The 18,278-nt window shown below is 39.0% G+C and overlaps 9 protein-coding genes across 9 annotated transcripts; all 9 read right to left on the bottom strand.

Annotated features, from left to right (window-relative positions):
- Window positions 1-166: 166 nt before the first annotated feature.
- TM35_000212050 (uncharacterized protein) lies at window positions 167-1,366 on the bottom strand (the record flags this gene model as incomplete). Its single annotated transcript, XM_029027055.1, has 1 exon — window positions 167-1,366. One exon carries the CDS (start codon window positions 1,364-1,366, stop codon window positions 167-169), a length of 1,200 nt encoding a protein of 399 aa, XP_028881665.1.
- Window positions 1,367-1,850: 484 nt separating this feature from the next.
- Window positions 1,851-4,778, bottom strand: TM35_000212040 (RNA-editing complex protein MP100; the record flags this gene model as incomplete). Its single annotated transcript, XM_029027054.1, has 1 exon — window positions 1,851-4,778. One exon carries the CDS (start codon window positions 4,776-4,778, stop codon window positions 1,851-1,853), a length of 2,928 nt encoding a protein of 975 aa, XP_028881664.1.
- Window positions 4,779-5,579: 801 nt separating this feature from the next.
- On the bottom strand, window positions 5,580-7,415 carry TM35_000212030 (uncharacterized protein; the record flags this gene model as incomplete). The annotated part of the gene is made up of 1 exon (XM_029027053.1): window positions 5,580-7,415. One exon carries the CDS (start codon window positions 7,413-7,415, stop codon window positions 5,580-5,582), a length of 1,836 nt encoding a protein of 611 aa, XP_028881663.1.
- A 418-nt stretch (window positions 7,416-7,833) lies between these two features.
- Window positions 7,834-8,286, bottom strand: TM35_000212020 (40S ribosomal protein S16; the record flags this gene model as incomplete). Its single annotated transcript, XM_029027052.1, has 1 exon — window positions 7,834-8,286. One exon carries the CDS (start codon window positions 8,284-8,286, stop codon window positions 7,834-7,836), a length of 453 nt encoding a protein of 150 aa, XP_028881662.1.
- A 316-nt stretch (window positions 8,287-8,602) lies between these two features.
- Window positions 8,603-9,055, bottom strand: TM35_000212010 (40S ribosomal protein S16; the record flags this gene model as incomplete). The annotated part of the gene is made up of 1 exon (XM_029027051.1): window positions 8,603-9,055. The coding sequence occupies one exon, from the start codon at window positions 9,053-9,055 to the stop codon at window positions 8,603-8,605; it is 453 nt and encodes a 150-aa protein (XP_028881661.1).
- A 375-nt stretch (window positions 9,056-9,430) lies between these two features.
- TM35_000212000 (heat shock 70 kDa protein) lies at window positions 9,431-12,079 on the bottom strand (the record flags this gene model as incomplete). Its single annotated transcript, XM_029027050.1, has 1 exon — window positions 9,431-12,079. One exon carries the CDS (start codon window positions 12,077-12,079, stop codon window positions 9,431-9,433), a length of 2,649 nt encoding a protein of 882 aa, XP_028881660.1.
- Window positions 12,080-13,182: 1,103 nt separating this feature from the next.
- Window positions 13,183-14,229, bottom strand: TM35_000211990 (uncharacterized protein; the record flags this gene model as incomplete). Its single annotated transcript, XM_029027049.1, has 1 exon — window positions 13,183-14,229. One exon carries the CDS (start codon window positions 14,227-14,229, stop codon window positions 13,183-13,185), a length of 1,047 nt encoding a protein of 348 aa, XP_028881659.1.
- A 573-nt stretch (window positions 14,230-14,802) lies between these two features.
- Window positions 14,803-15,342, bottom strand: TM35_000211980 (uncharacterized protein; the record flags this gene model as incomplete). The annotated part of the gene is made up of 1 exon (XM_029027048.1): window positions 14,803-15,342. The coding sequence occupies one exon, from the start codon at window positions 15,340-15,342 to the stop codon at window positions 14,803-14,805; it is 540 nt and encodes a 179-aa protein (XP_028881658.1).
- Window positions 15,343-16,007: 665 nt separating this feature from the next.
- On the bottom strand, window positions 16,008-18,203 carry TM35_000211970 (uncharacterized protein; the record flags this gene model as incomplete). Its single annotated transcript, XM_029027047.1, has 1 exon — window positions 16,008-18,203. The coding sequence occupies one exon, from the start codon at window positions 18,201-18,203 to the stop codon at window positions 16,008-16,010; it is 2,196 nt and encodes a 731-aa protein (XP_028881657.1).
- Between the last annotated feature and the right edge of the window lie 75 nt (window positions 18,204-18,278).

Below are 18,278 nucleotides of genomic sequence, written 5' to 3'. Positions count from 1 at the left end.
CATTCACATTTAGAATACAGTAGTAATAATAACATTCTTTCTCTTTGTTTTTGCTCTTCTCACTGCTTAAAGAGAGAGAAAGAGAGAGACAGCCCTCCTCCCAACACCACCGCCATCACACACACAGACACAGACACAGATATATGTATATATGCTCTTCTTCTCTTTATTCAATCTTCCTGCCGTATTTATCAACACGGAAGAGTGTCTGCCCGAGTGAGCGCGGCTTTAACGCGGCATTACGCACATATGTGCCGTGCCGCCCACTCTTACGACATGCCGCCAACATGCGGGCCGCCGCCTGCGACCATTCACGCTCGCCGGGATGCCGCACAATCGATGAAGATGATGATGATGACTGTGAAGATGAAGAAGAAGACTTTGATGATGATTTAGCTGTTGGTGTTGTTGATGGAGATGATGGAGGCGTTTGAACATTTGGCGCGAGTGTGATGGAGACTTCCCGGTCTGTGGCCACAAGACTGGTGTAGTGATGCGCCACACCCGCCGACTCTGCGTTTCGCCGTACGGCATCACACATTTCTCTCATCTTTGCAAGTGCCGTATCGGGTGATTGGAACTCTTTAATCGATAATCGCACAGGATGACGACGGCGAAGATCCTGCACGATCTTTTGACTACGCCATCCCACAAAGTGTGCATCCACTACATCACGAAAGGTATGGTCAATGAGTTCACGCACACCTTGATCTTTTCCACGTCCAGAACCTCTTGAAGATGATTGTTGTTGTTGTTGTTCCTGTTGTTGACGTAGTGCCTCTAACTCTTCACTAACAAGACCTAATATACGTGGTGTTTCATTGCGAATACGGCAATACGCAATATCCCCGCGAGTTCCCATTTGTACGAGATTCATGGAACGTTCTTTTGCTTGTTGTAATGCCTCTGCCAGTTCACATGGACTAAGTGATATTTTCGTTTCTGTACCGGAATCTGGATCCTCTACGTGTGTGATTTGTACTTTTGGCTGTGTAATAAGTGTATCCATTGGGTGTTGTTGAAGATACACTCGTACCTTTTGTACGGCCTCTGCAGGGGCATTTTCTGGTAGTAATTCACGTATAATCACATCCAGTGTTTTCTTCGCTGTTTGTACGGCCGCTTCCTTTTGTACAGAGAGGGAAGCATCAAACACATAATCATCATCTCCAGGATTGTTATGATTCCCTTGAGTGCTAAAAAGGCGTCTTTGCTGTAGAGAAATACCTGCTGAAAAGGTCCATCTAGAGATCTGTGTAGGGGCAGAGCGGGATGTTAAGAGGCGTGCGTAGAGAGAGATATACGCATGACTGCCTATCCTGCATTTATTGTGTACTGCAGCGTTCACTAGACGACGGTATACCATTTTATTTTTATTTTGGTAAATAACTACGAAAATGGAGAGAAAATGGAAAAATAAAAAAAGAAAAAGAAAAATAATAAAATAATAATAATCAGGGGAATTTAAAAAGTAAAAGTAATCAAAGAGAACAAACAACAATAGACATATACACACACAGAGAGAAAAAAAAAAAAAAAAAAAAAAAATCAAATAACAAAAAAAAAAAAACATGTGAAATGAAGCAATTTTTCTTGACATGTGTATACACACAGACACACACACACACTCAAAACGGGAAATTACACAGCGACTTGTAGAAAGAAGAAAAACAGAAACGCAGACATATTCACATTGAATCATGTCTACATTTTTCAATAATAGTCACAACAACAACAGCAATAATAATAATAATAATAATAATAATAATAATAATAATAATAATAATAACAAACAAACAAATAAGAAGAAAAAAAACAAAAACAAAGCAGGCTGCTCCTGTTATTTCCAATTATCGTTGTTTCAACTTAAACGTCATACTCACACCGTAATGATCTGAGGGAAACAAGTAGGCAGGTGCCTCCTGATTGCCATTCTCATCATTTACACTTCGAGTACCGACGAGATGCGCCTCTACAGGCACAAGACGTCTACTGCGCAAAAACACTTTATCCGATCGTCCAAAAAACATTTCTTCCACTTTAAGTTTACAAAAGGTGTTGGTTTCATCCATAGTTTTACCAGCATCCCCTGGGTGTAGTAAAGGCCAACAATCCACATATTGTGATTCCGTTGGCATGTGAAACTCACTTGTAGGCCAATCGTTAAAATCCCCCATTGTGATAACATCTCCACTTAATGTTTTCATCATGTGATGACGTAAGGCTCCATCTTGTGAAGTTCGTGCAGTTTCATGTGATTTGGTGTATGGTGCTAATAAATGTGCAGCGGCAACATTAACAGAACCGTGTGGCATTTGAAGAGTAACAACTGGCATAAGTGAGACATGATTCGTCCACGCAGGCACATTTAAATAAGTGATATTTTGTATAGAAAGTCGACGACGATGAACTAACATGAGTACACCCCAAGGTGTAATCGCTGGACTTGCATAACCGCATGAAAAGAAGTAATTTTCTCGTACCCATGATTGTTTAGAAAGAAAATTCCAAAACACAGGTTCTACTTCTTGCATTCCTACAACATCTGCATCTTCTTGTTGAATTATTTTTGCGAGTATTGGATATCGTTTTGGGGAACACCAATCAATACCTGGCATACCTAATGGTGTAGGTTTACCACTATATCGATCAAACATAACATTCCATGTAAGTAATTTTAATGTGGATTGCTTAGAGGATAGATTTTGATCTGTAGTATTAGTCTTAGATATTTGAGATGAGGTTGATTTACTCTCTGAAGATTCATTATCTTTAATTTTATCTAAAGTTTCTATTTTTTTCGTGTCCTTCTTTGTATCATCCTCCGTCTTTATAGATCCTGTCAAATCCTCTGTATCTTTACCTCCTTTTGTGGTTGATGATGATGATGTTTCTTTTTGTTTATTATTATTATCATCATCACTAGATCTTTCTGCACCACATGGAAAGTCTTTAATGGGTTCCCATGAAGAAGTTGATGTTGAAAAGTATGATGGTCCATCTCTGGACATGTTTACTTCTAATGTAACTCCCTTTACAGCATTTAAGTGACGACGTATTTCCATTTCATGACTACGAACACCAATATCAACATACTCAAATCGCCATAATTGTGTCTTCTCATTTTGTAACCAACAATAAGAAGGGGATAAACATAAACACTTATGGGGTTTAAGAGGATTCGCATAGGATAAGACTTCACGAATCACACGATGTGCTCCTGTTGTATCGGATGAAGTAATCATTTTACCAACATCTGATTTTGGTGCTACCCCAACATAATGTTGAATTAATGTCTCTACAGAAGCAGGTAAGGATTGACATAAAATAGTATATTCTGCTGCCGTTAAGGGTTGAATAATTCCTGTTTGCATCTCCTTTGTTTTCGATTTTACTAATTCTACTTTACCTCCTTCTGCTAGTTCAAATGTTTCATTTCTTAATCCTTCTTCCTTCTCTCCCTTTTCTTTCTTTCCTTTTTCTTCTTTTTCTTCTTCTTTTATACATGTAGTGGAAGATGATTGCCTTACACGTGGAGGTGTTCGTCGTGCAATACGATGAGGTGAGGAACTACACAAAGCCGCGAGATGCGCCGCGAATGGAATAACACCGGCCACTGGAGATCCCACTTGTGTTGTTGGCATCGATGGAAGATAATTATATTCCGGGGCTTCTCCCAGACACAAGAGGGCGTGTGTTTGCAGAGCCTGTTCTAAATAGGCCTCTGAAGCCGCATCCACGCGGGGTGGAACTTCCTTTCGGGCGACTAATTGTATAATACGAGAGAGAAGTGGAATGTTTAGACGTAATGTATTTCCAGGATAATCTTCAAATAAGAATAAGCCTTCTTTTACTGTTCCGGAGTGAAGAGAGACACTTCCCTCTCTTCCTTTTCCTTTGCCTCCTCCTTCTGTGGTTTCCGTATTAGATGTGGTTTCCATAAAATTCTTTAGATAACGGTCGACCAGTTCACTAAATCCAAGAGATGGGATAGGATGCAATTCTGTAACAGAAGCTCCATTCGCAAGAATAAATAAAAAAAGAATATCTGTTCGCATTTTTGCAATCGTAACACTTTCACCTTCTTTTGCTCTTTTATCAAGATCTAACCATTCAAGAATATCTTGTAAACGCATTTGACGAAGATCGGCGTTATTTTGTACAACACTCATCACATTATAAAAAGGAGAAAGTGCCATCACATTTAAATATAACTCAGATGCCCCAATAAGACAAAGTGAATCGGTACTACCACTAAATGAATCACGAGAAGCCAAATCTAAAGCCCATGCAGACATCTTCTGTTCCACACATCCTTGTACACATGTACCTGAAAATACCACTTCAGATGGAAGAATTTGTCGATCCGGCATCATACGCACTAAACGTTCTTCTACCGCTTGCATTAATGGTGTACCGGGAAGTCGCATGAGACGACTTTCAATTTTACGTGTAACACTACTACCTCGTGTGTGTTCTGCTTTTAGTAAAGTCTCCGCACCGTCCATAGCGATGAGAAGCGATTTCTTACAACGTACCTTTTTGAGTAATTGTTGTAGAGACTGTGAGACATGACGGGCAACCTCCTTATGTCGTCGTTGTTCAGATGTGACGTTTTTGGCGAGTCGCAGTCCTGTTGCCACCAGTGCAGTAGCGTCTACACCAACGTAATCACATTCCACTTCTTTCTTTGTAATCAACAATTGAAAGCGATCACTAATCTTTGATTGGCGATATGTCGTTACAGCCAGGCGGTAAGGCGTTTTTGTGAGTGTCATGAATGTAGAAAATATATATATATATATATATATATATATATATATATATATGTATATATGTGATTACAGAGGCTAAGTATATAAGAAAAACAAAACAGTTCCTTTTGTTGTCCTTTCCTTTTTTTTTTCTTTCTTAACCCTTTGTTTGATTAGTATTCTTATTATTATTGTTTTTTTTTTTTATTATTATTTTTACTAATATTGCTCGTGTTGTTGTCTCTTCTACCCTTTATGTTTTTAAGGGAAATACAGCCAACACGGCAAGACAGAAACACACAAACACAAACACACCGCCCCTGTCACTTTCCACCCATAAGACCATAGAGGGAGAAAAAAAAAAAAAGAAAAGAGCAATAATGACAATAATAAAATGAATATCAAATATACATTCATACTCACAAGACATATTATCTTCCTTTTTTTTCTCTAAATTACATATAATAGTGAAACCAATAATAATAATAATAATAATAATAATAATAATAATAATAATAATAATAATAGTAATTTTTATAATAAGAGAGCCAATTGCTACACAACAAGATGAACAGGAAGAGATCGAGACGCAAACCAAATTTCTTGGATGTACAAATATCCCAACAGTGAAAAGAAAAATCCTCACATCAGCAGCAACAACAATAGTAGCCGCTTTTTCATTCTCTTCCACCTTTTCTCCTTTCCTCTCCATCATCAGTTCTTGTTTTATGTTGTTGTTGTTTCTTCCACATTCTCTGTGTATCTGTATATGTCTGAATATGATTCTTTTTTTTTTTCCTCTTCATTTTGCTCCCACTGTAGCATCTATTCTTTTTCTCCACTCTCCATCTCTGTTGAAGGAGGAGGAGGAGGAGGAGGAGGAGAAGCGAAAGGTAAATGGGCAGGATCTGTCGCCTCACCTGTTTCAGTATTCTTCTTCGTTGGACCACGTGTTCTTGATACCGCAGGAACATCATTAGCCTTCTTTAACAAGTCAAGTTTAGACCTTTCACTTGTATATAACTGCATAAACTTTACGTAGCGTTTCCCTGACACACTGGTGGCTAATTCTGTGATATCAAGTGGATGTCGTCCCTTTCCATCATCAGGTTTCTTATTATTACCCTGTTTACCTACGGCACTACTACTACTACCACTACCACCCGCGGCAGCAGTTGTTGTTGTAGTAGCATCCTCACCAACAACATTTCCAGCATCTGCCTCAAGTATATCGGCAAAGGGATCTTCATCTTCTTTTTTAGTCTTTTTCATCACAGATGTCTTCGCTACCGTCACTTGTGGAAGATGAAGCATAGAAGCAAAAGGCACATGAGCTGTCTCTTCTCCACGAATTACACGCTGAAGAACTTGTAAAGCTTTATTAGATTCCGGTGCCGCAAGTGGTGGTCTCCATAATGGAGGTGGAGGAGGTGGTGGTGGTGGTGGTGGTGGTAGTTGCTCTGATGATTCTGCCGCTGCCTTTGCATTTCTTTCCATGAGACGTACTATCAATGGCACATCATCTGGATCTGTAGACACTGCCGCCTCTGGTTTTTTTGCCTCTAACTTCAGCTGTCGTTTTTTAGTTTGGGAAGTGGCACTTGTAGACTGGCCCTCACCCTTGGAAATCTTTCGACGAGTCACCGTTTTACTAGCACCTTCCTCAGATGCAACAGTTGTGTTAGTGCCATCTTTTATCGTATCATCAACGCGTTCTCGTTTTCGTGAAACTCGTTGTTGAACTTTATCACCATCTTTTGAGTCTTTGGCATCTTTTCCTTGTCCTCGAGTTTTCTTTCCTGGTACCGTTGAGGCTTGGGGGGGAACTTCACCTCCAACAGAGTGTCGCTCACCTGTTAATGGACAAAAAACTGAGGTGAGACCACAATCGGGGCACCGATTTACTACCCCAATGGCTCTTCCAGCTGCCAAAACAACTAATGGCACATTATCCTCCATTACGGAGGTGTTGCTATTTTTCTTTTTTTTACCTTGTATTGTTTTATCAGTAGATTTTGTTGTACCCTCTGCAGTAGCTGGGTGATAAACTTCCTCAGATTTTTTCTTCCGACTAACTTTTTCAGGTTTTTCGGTTTTAGCAGGAACGGCTAATGAAGTCTGCTCCTCTGGTTTCTTTTTCCCTTTAGAAACACGACGATTATTTGCCGCCTTCTTACCGAAAATAGTCTTGGCTCCAGGAAGGTTTCGTAGTTCAGCTATTACGGAGTCAAACATTAACCCATACCACTTTTGGCCATATACCATCATTGAACCATTCTCATCACGGTTCTCTTTCACCAAATCCAATAATCGTTCAGGAAAATCACGCTCTGCTGCTTCAAATGCCATTCGCCATGGTGTAGAAGGGTTATCACCACCGTGAACCTCCTCTGGTTTATCACTACGACTAACTTCAAACCAAGGCTCGCCATTTTGGCCTTTTCCTATCGAAGCTTTATAGTATACTTCAGGAAAATGTTCACTAGCACCTGCTTCACCAGGGAGTAAAATTTTGGTACGCGGCTGTCGACCATTTCCACTATTGTTAAAAACACTTCGTTCAATAGTATAGCCAACTGGGTATGGTAACGTCCCCCGAGTATTCTGACGGAAGAAACGCGGGTCCGTTGCAAGTGTTCCAAACGAAACTACACGAAACATGATAATCACCGTTTATCTGTTAAATAGAGTGTTAAGCCCACTATATAACACCAGTTATTGTAGTGGTTGAAGGAAAGTCAAAGAAATGGGATAATGATATTCTCCCAGTTCAACAAGTCACGTGCCTTATTGATCTCTTTCTTAAGTTCTTCCCACAACGCTTTTCCAATAGGGAGGCAAAGAAGAAAAAGAGGAAAACAAAAAAAAATATGAAATACACATAAAAAACATGAGCAAAGCAAATATGTACAATGAGACAAAACCCAATATAATAAAAAAAAAAGAACAATAAAAGGGACACCAATACCAGTATCCCCATTTCCTCTCCTTCATTTTTTCGCAGTCAATATTCCATGACAACTGATAACAAAAAAAATAAATAATCACTGCACTCATGCAAGAAGCAATGCTGTGGGAATTAACGGTACGACTTCGTGAAGCGGGTGCGGGCAGAGTGACGGCCCCACTTCTTTGGCTCGCAGCGGCGAGGATCAGCGATCAGGAGGAACTTGTCGTATGCGAGGTACTTGTCCTTCACCGCAGCCTTCTCCACCTCATTCCTGTACTTCTGGAAGTACGCAACGAGACCCTTCGCAATAGCCTGACGCGTGGCATAAGCCTGGGCGACCTGACCACCACCACGAGCGGTCACATCAATGCGCAGACGTGCAAACTGACGTGCGCCAACAACGTTGACGGCTTCCATGATCTTTGCGCGGAGTGTCTCTGGGAGAATCTGCGAGACGGGAACGCCGTTCACGCGGATGTTGCACTGCGAGGCCTTCGTCACCGTAGCGACGGCAATAGCCGTCTTCTTCTTGCCGAAGGTCTGCACCTGCTTGAGGGGGTGGATCTTCTTTTCTGCGGGCATTGGAGTGCTATCGTAGTGAAGCGAGAAAAAAGAAAAAGTATTGGGGAAAAAAATAATATAAAATAGGAGACTATAATGAGAACATTCAGAGATTTTTTTTTTATTTTTTGAAGTTAAGCAAAGAAAAAAAAGCGAAAAAAAGCCATAGAATGCACATCCCATGGCATAAATCGCGAGAGGAAAAAAAAAAAAAGTAATAAAGAAAAATGAAAAGAAAGCCAACTCACAAAAAAAGGGGTAGCGCACTCTGTTAACTCCCACCAATACAAGCAGTGATTCCCTTCTCCCGCTGTTGCGGCAATCCAAAGTCGACCGATTAACGGTACGACTTCGTGAAGCGGGTGCGGGCAGAGTGACGGCCCCACTTCTTTGGCTCGCAGCGGCGAGGATCAGCGATCAGGAGGAACTTGTCGTATGCGAGGTACTTATCCTTCACCGCAGCCTTCTCCACCTCATTCCTGTACTTCTGGAAGTACGCAACGAGACCCTTCGCAATAGCCTGACGCGTGGCATAAGCCTGGGCGACCTGACCACCACCACGAGCGGTCACATCAATGCGCAGACGTGCAAACTGACGTGCGCCAACAACGTTGACGGCTTCCATGATCTTTGCGCGGAGTGTCTCTGGGAGAATCTGCGAGACGGGAACGCCGTTCACGCGGATGTTGCACTGCGAGGCCTTCGTCACCGTAGCGACAGCAATCGCCGTCTTCTTCTTGCCGAAGGTCTGCACCTGCTTGAGGGGGTGGATCTTCTTTTCCGCGGGCATTGGAGTGCTAACCTGTTCATATAAACAAGAATGTGAACAACATGGGTGTTTGTACGTGTGTACATTGTAGAAAAGTGGGGAGAAAGGAGAGGAAAAGAAAAAAAAAGAGAGGGAGAAAAAGTCATTCCTGGTAGAAACCATGAGGGAAATGGAGGAAAAATATAATGTATCCGTTTATGGAATGAAACTATTCACAGTTCTATTACTACTATTTTTTTTTCGATTTCTTTTGCGTTTTTGATATATTTTTCATACTTAAGAGAATAAATAAATATATATATATACTTTTTTTTTCTCTTTGTAATGTGACGATAAAAATACAAGTCTTATTCAAGATAGGTATATGTAAGTATTTTTCTTAACATCCCACCTACTCTATTCCCTCCTAAAGAGACTTGCAGAAACATTAGCTGCAGCATTCATCTCTGCCTTTTTCTGGGTACGTTGTGATTGTTCTTCTGCCTTAACGTTCTCATTCAAACGTGACTCTAACTCCTCCATATCTACTGCACCAGAAATAATCGTCATAGTCTGTAAGCGAAGTGAAAGATCACGCTTTCTTGCATGTTCTTCACTAACAGGATCATCAATAGGTGCTATAGTGTAAAGTACACGCATCATTTCATCATATGTCATAGGTCTCTGCATTTCTTGTGACGTAAATGGACTACCCACTGCCTCACCTGCTTCCACAGCACGTTTAACTTCCTGCCATGAACCTTCTTCACCAGGAGGTGTTGGTGGTTCACGCCAAGCACGTTCTTCCACTTGTGCTTCAAAGAAAGAACTACGTGTGGCTTCTGTCATGTTAACATCCGCACCGCGTAATACAGGATGACCCGCTTCCACTAGTTCTTGCGCCTCTGCACTTGCCTTTGGAAGTGGAACCGGACGACGGATGATTTTAGGACCCTTCGTCTTGGTTTTATCTCCTCCTCCTTCTTGCTTACGTTGTACTCTCTCTTCTGTCGATGTAAGAGAAGGAGGAGGAGGAGGAGGAGGAGGAGGAGAAGGATTTGTTGTTGTTGATGATGATGTATGGTTGCTAGTTGTGGTTTTTGCATCATCACTGCAATAATTGATGGGTGTTGCCTTTGCAAAGTTCACCGTTCCTTCGCCTGTCAACATAGATGTATTATCCTCCGCGTAACCCTCCAACTCATCCAATGCCTGTTCCAACTCCTTCACCGTACGCATAAGTTCCTCTTCATGATCGTGAAAGTTATGTACCATATATTGCCAAAACTTCAGTTGTTCACTTAATTGACGTACGCGCTTTTCTTGCATTCCCTGCCGTTTGTTGGCATCCGCCGTCACTCGACGCATAATAAAATTCGCATCATTCTCTGCTCGTTCTAATAATAAACGCCGGTCACATGCAGCCTCAAATTCTACCAACTCCTTTGCATAGTTGGCAATTTCTTGATCACTCAGACCTTTAGCCCGTCCTCGCCATCGTTGACCAATCGCATTGGGATTCCCCGAGTGTGAAAGGAATGAACCCACGCGATTCCACAAACGACGAAATAAACTTCCATGCCGCATGGATTGAATAGTTCCAGTGACAAATCGGGTATTGGCGGATAAATCATTAAATTTCCCTTGCAGCATGGCCCCACGAATAGCAGCTCCAATCGCTACGGCGTAATCAGCCGGACATGAATTCTCTGAAGCGACTGGACGACCAAAGTACTCTGTTAACATGTGACGAATAGGAGGATCTCGAGTCATGGCTCCAACAAGCAAAACATTATCAATATCCGTTACATGATATTTCGTATGTTCAAATAATTTATTTAGACATTCTATACAACGTATACGAAGAGGACGTGTAATTTCAACATACTCCTCAAGTGTTAATGTAGCTTCTAATGGAATAATATCACGTAATTTTTCAGAAAAATGAAAAGCACGATTATAACCATAATAAGGATCTGTTGAATGAGTAAAATGAATTTTTGCCTTTTCTGCTTCTAAAAGAAGTTGTCTATAGGTTGCTACACCTTGTCCTACATTTCCTTCCGCATCTTCTAAAGGTACACGCCATTTACGTTCAAATTGATCTGCAAAATGTTGAGAAAGTACCGAATCCCAATCATTACCACCCAAAAGTGGATCCCCATGTGTAGCCACAAGTGTAAAGGTACCACGACGTTGATCATGTTCCATAATAGCACAATCTAATGTACCTCCACCAAGATCAAATACTAATGAACGTATAATATGTTTTTGTATAGATATTTCTTTTTTTTCTTTTTTTGTAGATCGTCTCAGTACGGTGTGTGTTAAACAAGCAGCTGAAGGTTCATCTATCACTTCAAGAACATCAAATCCCGCAGCGAGTGCCGCATCTTCTGTTGCCACTTTCTGTTGTGGTGTAAAGAATGCAGGGACACTAACCACAACAGCATCTACCGGTTCTTTTAAAAACTTTTCAGCTTCATGTTTTAAATATCTAAGAAACATAGCAATAATGTGAACAACTGTATAAGTTCTTCCCATAATTTCTACTGCAATTTCACCTTTTTCATTTAATGTCAACATATTCGTTTTATGTAGTTGTGATTGTACACGACCAAGTTCCCCAACACCTCTACCAATAAGACGTTTACCACTACATAAAGTCGCACTAGCACTTGTACGTACACACGCACGAGCCTCTTCTCCATATAAACGAACCTTGTGATTTTTATCAAACGTGATAGCCGTTGGAAATACCCATGATCCTGTTGGAGAGGGAATAATCTTTGGTTTATTCGATCCATCTTCAATATATGAAATACAACTATTGGTTGTACCTAAATCAATACCAATAACACGACCATTACGTTCTCGTGTTTCTTCCTTAACAACGACGAAACGACTTCGAGTGGCTTCATCTAATTCCATTCGCCGCTTTGCCTCCATTTCCATAGCGTTCTGCATATTAACCGTCACTCCTGGCCGGGGAGGCGGCATAGGCATCGGCAGTTGTTGTAAGAGCAAACATGTGCGATACGTGAGTAATCGTGTTGAACACCGCATTGGAAGAAGAAATACCGATAATAATAATAATAATAATAATAATAATAATAATAACGCCTGTTAAGAGTCTTGGTAGACCCCTTTTTTTTTTTTTTTTCTTCAACCCTTCTTCCTCTTCGGGGTTTCTTGTTTTTTCTTTGTTTAACCCTTCAGTTTTTTTTTTTTTTTCCTGTATTGAGTTGGTTTGCTTACTTTTTTGTTTTGTTTTGTTTTTCACTGTCTCTTGTAAACATGAAGAATATTTAAAAAAAAAAAAAAAATATGGGAAAGTATTAGCTGAAGAAAACAAAAGTAACCGAAACAAATTAGAAACACACAGAAATAGAGATACAGTTCTAAACATCTTACATATAGACAAGAAAAAAGAAACAGCAATTCAGCAATAAAACTTTGTTATACAGACTATATATATATATATATATATATATATATATGTACAAAGAGAGAACAGCACAAACTGTGTGTGAAAATATATATGAGAGAGAGAAAGAGAGAGAAAAGGCAAAAAGATTCTCTCACTTCACTTCTCAATCATTCTTTACATGAGTTACCCGCGAAGGTTCATCCTCGGCGTTATTTAACTTCACAGGCGGGAGTGGAGGAAGAAGACGTGAAACTAATGGACCCACCTTGTACGTCACTGCCGCGGCAATAAATAAACTCGCTAGGGGAAACACAAAGTCCGAGTCCCATAGAAATTGGTAATCCATTATTAACTAAACAGGAGTCAATCTATACTTTACAAACAAACATACAAAAAGAAAGAAAAGAAGAGATAAGCAAGGAAAATAATAATAATAATAATAATAATAATAATAATAATAATAATAAAGAAGAAGACAAAAACAATATAACCCTATAAAGTATATATTGAGGTGATATCGTCTCATCTCATCATTTCCCATGCAACACCCAATCATTATTCATTTCAAGGAATTTACAGTTTCTCATCAAAACAGCAATAACAACAACAACATTCCAATGTTAACCGGAAACACTTTAAACACAGCAAAGAATAGAAAAAGAAGAAAAAAAAGAATAAGAATAAGGGATACTTATTTTTTCTTTCTTCTTCTTTTCTTTTCTTTCCTTTTCTTTTCTTTTTAGTCTGAATCGCTGTGTGTCAGACGGTACAATTGACGTTGTAAACGTTCCTTCTCCGACACCGGCACTTGTTTACATTCAATCACTTGAGGAAGCCAACACTTCTCAAGACTAGATTGAAGTCTAAGTAATCTTCCTTTTCGCATTTCCTCCAGCATAAACGCCACTAGATTAATAGCATAACGTGTAAAACATAAATCCAACAAAACACGAAGAATATGAGTTAATGCACTATAAAAACAACACTTCTTTAATCCACAACATATATTGTCATCTTGTTTATTATTATTCTCTTTACAATTTTCTAAAAGAATCTTGTACCGTTCTTTCCAATTCTGATGACGGTCTAATACTCCACTTTCCTCATTGTGAATACGCCAGCCATAAAAGCGAATAAATACAACATAACTGTAATGTACACGATCCATCATTCCAGGTTCTCGAAGTTGAGTGTAATCCTTCCACATTAATGGTGTTAGTAACTCTTGTAAACTGCAGATGGGTGTAGAGACATCATCATCATCATCATTATCTCCTTTCACATTCACTTTCTCCTCTTTTTTACGGTTAAGATTCATTTCTTCTTTTACAATGGATAAAAACTCAATCCGTACAGTTGGCATGAGAAGCCATAAGAGTAATTCCCAATTCACACGTAAGAGTTCCAGTCCATCTGAACTAGACAACTGTGCGGATCGTTCTTCTTCTGTGAACTGCACACCTCCCTGAGAAGGGGGTAATAACGCCTGATGTAATCCAATCACATGAAAACAACAAAAAGAAGAAGAAGAAATGTTTTCTTTTTCTAATGGGGAATTCTCTTGTATTGGTAGTTGTACCTTCACTGAACGATATCCACGGTAGAAAGATACGGAAGGATGTTCTCTCTGTTGTTGTTGTTGTTGTTGTTTTTCTTTTTCTTCTTCTTCACAATCTCCAGCAGCTGCGGCCGCTGCATTTGCCTTTTCACGTAATGTTGTGAGTAAAGTTTCAATATCTTCCGTCTCTGTTAACAGCGGCTGTGATGTAACTTCACTACAGTACATTTCTTTTTTTTTCTACTTTTGATACTATTGGATTGTGCACTCACACACACACACACACACAGACACACAGACCAATATCACTAATATTTACTAATGAATTATATGATTATTTAAATAAAATAAAATAATAAGAGAAAGAGAACGAAAAAAAAAAGAATCACTCATACCATCCATCATACATTTTTTTTGTCACTTTTTCACTCAGAGAAAGAATGGTTGATAAGGGGGGGATGGGGCGGAACAATAATAATAATAATAATAATAATAATAATAATATGAAGGTACTGCAAAAGTGAAGAGAGACATAAATGCGTCTTTAGTTTTCGGATTCACCAAAACTGATATTTTTTGTTTTCTTTTCATTCTCTTTACTTCTTTTTTCTCTCCTGCTGCAATTAAACACACACAAACACACTAAAGGTCCATAAACGTCCATCACACCGCCAACACTAACTGCAATACAGAATTATATATATATATATATATATATATATATATATATATATACAAACCGTTAAGAAAGAAGCTAAGAAAAATAGAAATAAATAAATATAGAAAGAAACAAGTTCTCATCTATTCATCTGATCGAGGAGCAAAAGGATGAAATGATGGTAAAGCGACTACAGGACGTGCCACTGGTGGTCCACGGTATCGTCCACGGTATAATTCCGTATCTCCATAAGGAGCTGGTAGAACCCCATTTACGGGTTTATCCCCAACACTAATACCAACATCACCTACTTTCCATTCAAATCCAAAATGGAATACATCTTTTAATTTCTTCCCCTTTTCTAATTCTTGTACATCATATAATGTACCTATAAGCTTCTTATTCACAAAAAGAAGTGGTAAATCTGATGTATTGCTTACCGTAATTAACTGTTGACGAAGTGAGTCGGCGTGAATGTGATGATCCAAATGTACAACTTTCATACGTGTGCAGTACCAAGATGCGTAGTGCCGCATATGTCCAGTCTCAATAGGCCGAGAAGTGACTGTAAACATCACAGCCCAGTAACGGTCAAGATAATCTTTTAATTCACAAGATAAGAAAGGACGCCATTGTCGGGATGATGAGAGTGGTTTGCTGTTACTCCACACTCGTTGGGGCATTAGAGTAATAAATTAAATCCACACAATCTAATACTCTTTTTCTTTTCTTTTTTTTCTTTTCTTTTTTTATTTCTTTCTCTCTATATATGAGAGAAAGAGCAAGAAAAAAAGAAAAGAAAAAGAGTAGTTTATGCCTTTCTTTTTATTCCAGATAAAAAAAAAAGAAAAGAAAAAATAAAATAAAAACTGCATATTGACCATTGTGTATACAGCATACTGTATACACAACAAGAAAAAAAGAAAAGAAATATCAATACTAATAACACAAGAACTCTGTTCCTCAATACAAAAAAAACCATCAGAATATGCATGTATAAAACGCAATAATAATAACAAACAAAGAAAAAAAAAATACCTACCAGTCAATGAGTACGGCAAGTAATTTTTTTTCTGTCATGTGAATAGAACCAAAAACAAAGAAAAAGAAAGAAAGAATGAATGAATGAAAAAAAAAGAAAAATAGAGTGAATGTTTTTTATTCTCTGTTTTTTTTTTTTTTTTCTTCTTCTTTTACTCCTCTTTCATCTCTTCACTCATTCAAATCCACTAAGGGATTCTCTTCTCTTCTCTTTTTTCTTCATTCTCCTTTCTTATTCCTTCCTCCTCCCCCTTTTTTTTCTTTTTTTTATTCTTCTTTCTTTCTTTCTTTCTTCTGTGGATTATTATCAACGCAATCCGCCTCCATTGCACTGTTTCCTTGACTTGGGCAACAGTGTTCGGCTGAAGTTCCGCATGGTGTGCAGATCCCTCTTATCTAAACCCATTTCTAATGCCAATTGTCGAGTGCGCAGCGGCAGGAATTCATTCTCCGGGGAAACTTCTCGCATCATCGCCGCACACGTCAGACGGTGTCCCTCCCACTGACGCCACTCCACGGCTCTTCCACAATCCATGCAAAGTACAATTTGATGTTTTTCCTGATGTGGACCCAATCGTTCCAGTGGAATTCGGGTATTACACTCTCCACACCAGCGAACCTCTCGAATACATCGATCCCAATGTTCATAAAAGGATGGGGTTGGGATATAGGATTTACAATTACGACACCATTGTTCAGGTGCGGAGGAAAGTGGTCGGTTGGTGATGCGTTGATAATAAATACGTGTGGGTTCATGAACCATACCATCTAAACGCGTAAAGTCTTGTGTTCGGCGAATGGTAAAGTCATCAAAGGAACGCATACGTGCAAGTATATTTCCCAAGTCATTTGTATCTGCAAGACAATGACAATCTATTTTAACATTATATGTATGTCCATATGCCATAATATTTAATGGAGAAATACAATGTCGTGGATATAAAGGGAATTGTTGAATCTCATAACGTACTTCAGGATAAAATGGATGATAAACACTAACACGTATACGTGGTATATCCACCGTACGATGTATAGAAGGGAAATGTACAACGAGTATATGTTCTTTTACTTGTAATACTTCACCAATAGTTCCTGCAGGAACTCCAAAGGTATCAGGAGCATCTAATAAAAGGTGAACAGAAGCTCCAACCTCAAGATTTAATGAATCCACAAGAGAAAAAGATTGTGGTAAACTACTTTGTAGAAGCATCGTTAGAATATAATTTCCTATTTCTGTACGTTTTAATGTACGAAAACGAGGTGGTAATACTCGAATAGCAGGTTGTTTAGGAAAACGTGAAGTAAACTTCATTACAGCCTCTACATTAGAGATAAGTGGTTGAGGAGGTACCAACTCATTACTCTTATCACCACTACTACCTCTAGTTTCACGTCTTTTATTTTCTCCTCGATTCATACTAAACTCATTTTTTTCATCACTACTATTATCATCATCATCATACTCATCATCCTCATCATTATCGTTATTATTATTATTATTATTATTATTATTATTATTTTCTTCTAACTCTTTGGTGTCACTTTGCATGGCTGCCTTTCCACTTGCAGATCGTGCTTCTAGTTCTTCAATATCCTTTGATGTAAGTGTACCGGAATATGCTTTATTTACTAATGTTGTGAGTCGACGTGTTTGTCCATGAATCTTTTCTAATAATCGTTGATGTGGAAAGAGTTCATCCCAATTGTCTAATTGATAAATATATCCACCCGTATCACTACCAGGGTGTACGGGTAATTGCCAGAAGTCTGCAGCTGCAAATACACGAAGTCCACCAAAAGCCTCTTTCGGTCGACCACGTAATTGTCTACATACCGTATCCATAGATAAGATAATGGTAGGGGCAATAAGGTGAACAGCATCAAGAATTAACACATCTGCCGTCTTTAGACTGGGAACACAACCAGCATAGGTGGATTCACACAAACGTGCGTGTCGCTCTAATGTTCCATCCAGTTGATCTCGCGATGGAAGTTCTTCACGGCCCATATATCGTAATCCAATAAAGTGATAAAGTAAAAAACCATCTAAACGACGAGCTCGTTGGGCATCTGCTGAAACGTAAACTACTCTTTTCTTTTCTTCACAAGCCTCACCAATGGCTTTGAGAATTGTTAACTTACCGGTATTATAGGCACCACAAAAAATAACATTTTTTTTTAATGCTAAAGCCTCAGAAACATATCGTTGTGTACTCGCCGCTCCCTTGTGTCTTAACATGTGAATATCACCATTAAACCCACGGGTGTCTACTTCACGAACAAGATGTCCATAACGGCGTGTAGAGGAAAACAGAGATGATGATGATTGTGATAATGATGGGAATGCTGGAGAAATAAGAATCTTATTCACATGAGATTCATTAGAGGAAGTTATCGTAGTAGTAGTAGTAGTAGTAGTCACAGTCCCTACAAGAGTTTTATCTATGGAGTGAAATAATCCGTTTCCACAAACATTGGTAGCAATGAACGGGCGACGAAGCATCTGGTCCGTAATGACTCCTTCACATCATTTATACACAAATATATATATATATATATATATATATATATATATATA

This window comes from Trypanosoma theileri (genome assembly GCF_002087225.1).
Source record: "Trypanosoma theileri isolate Edinburgh chromosome Unknown TM35_Tth_21_V1, whole genome shotgun sequence".
Classification (NCBI taxonomy): Eukaryota; Euglenozoa; class Kinetoplastea; order Trypanosomatida; family Trypanosomatidae; genus Trypanosoma; species Trypanosoma theileri.
Note: the sequence above shows the minus strand (reverse complement) of the source record. Positions and strands in the feature narration are given on the sequence as shown.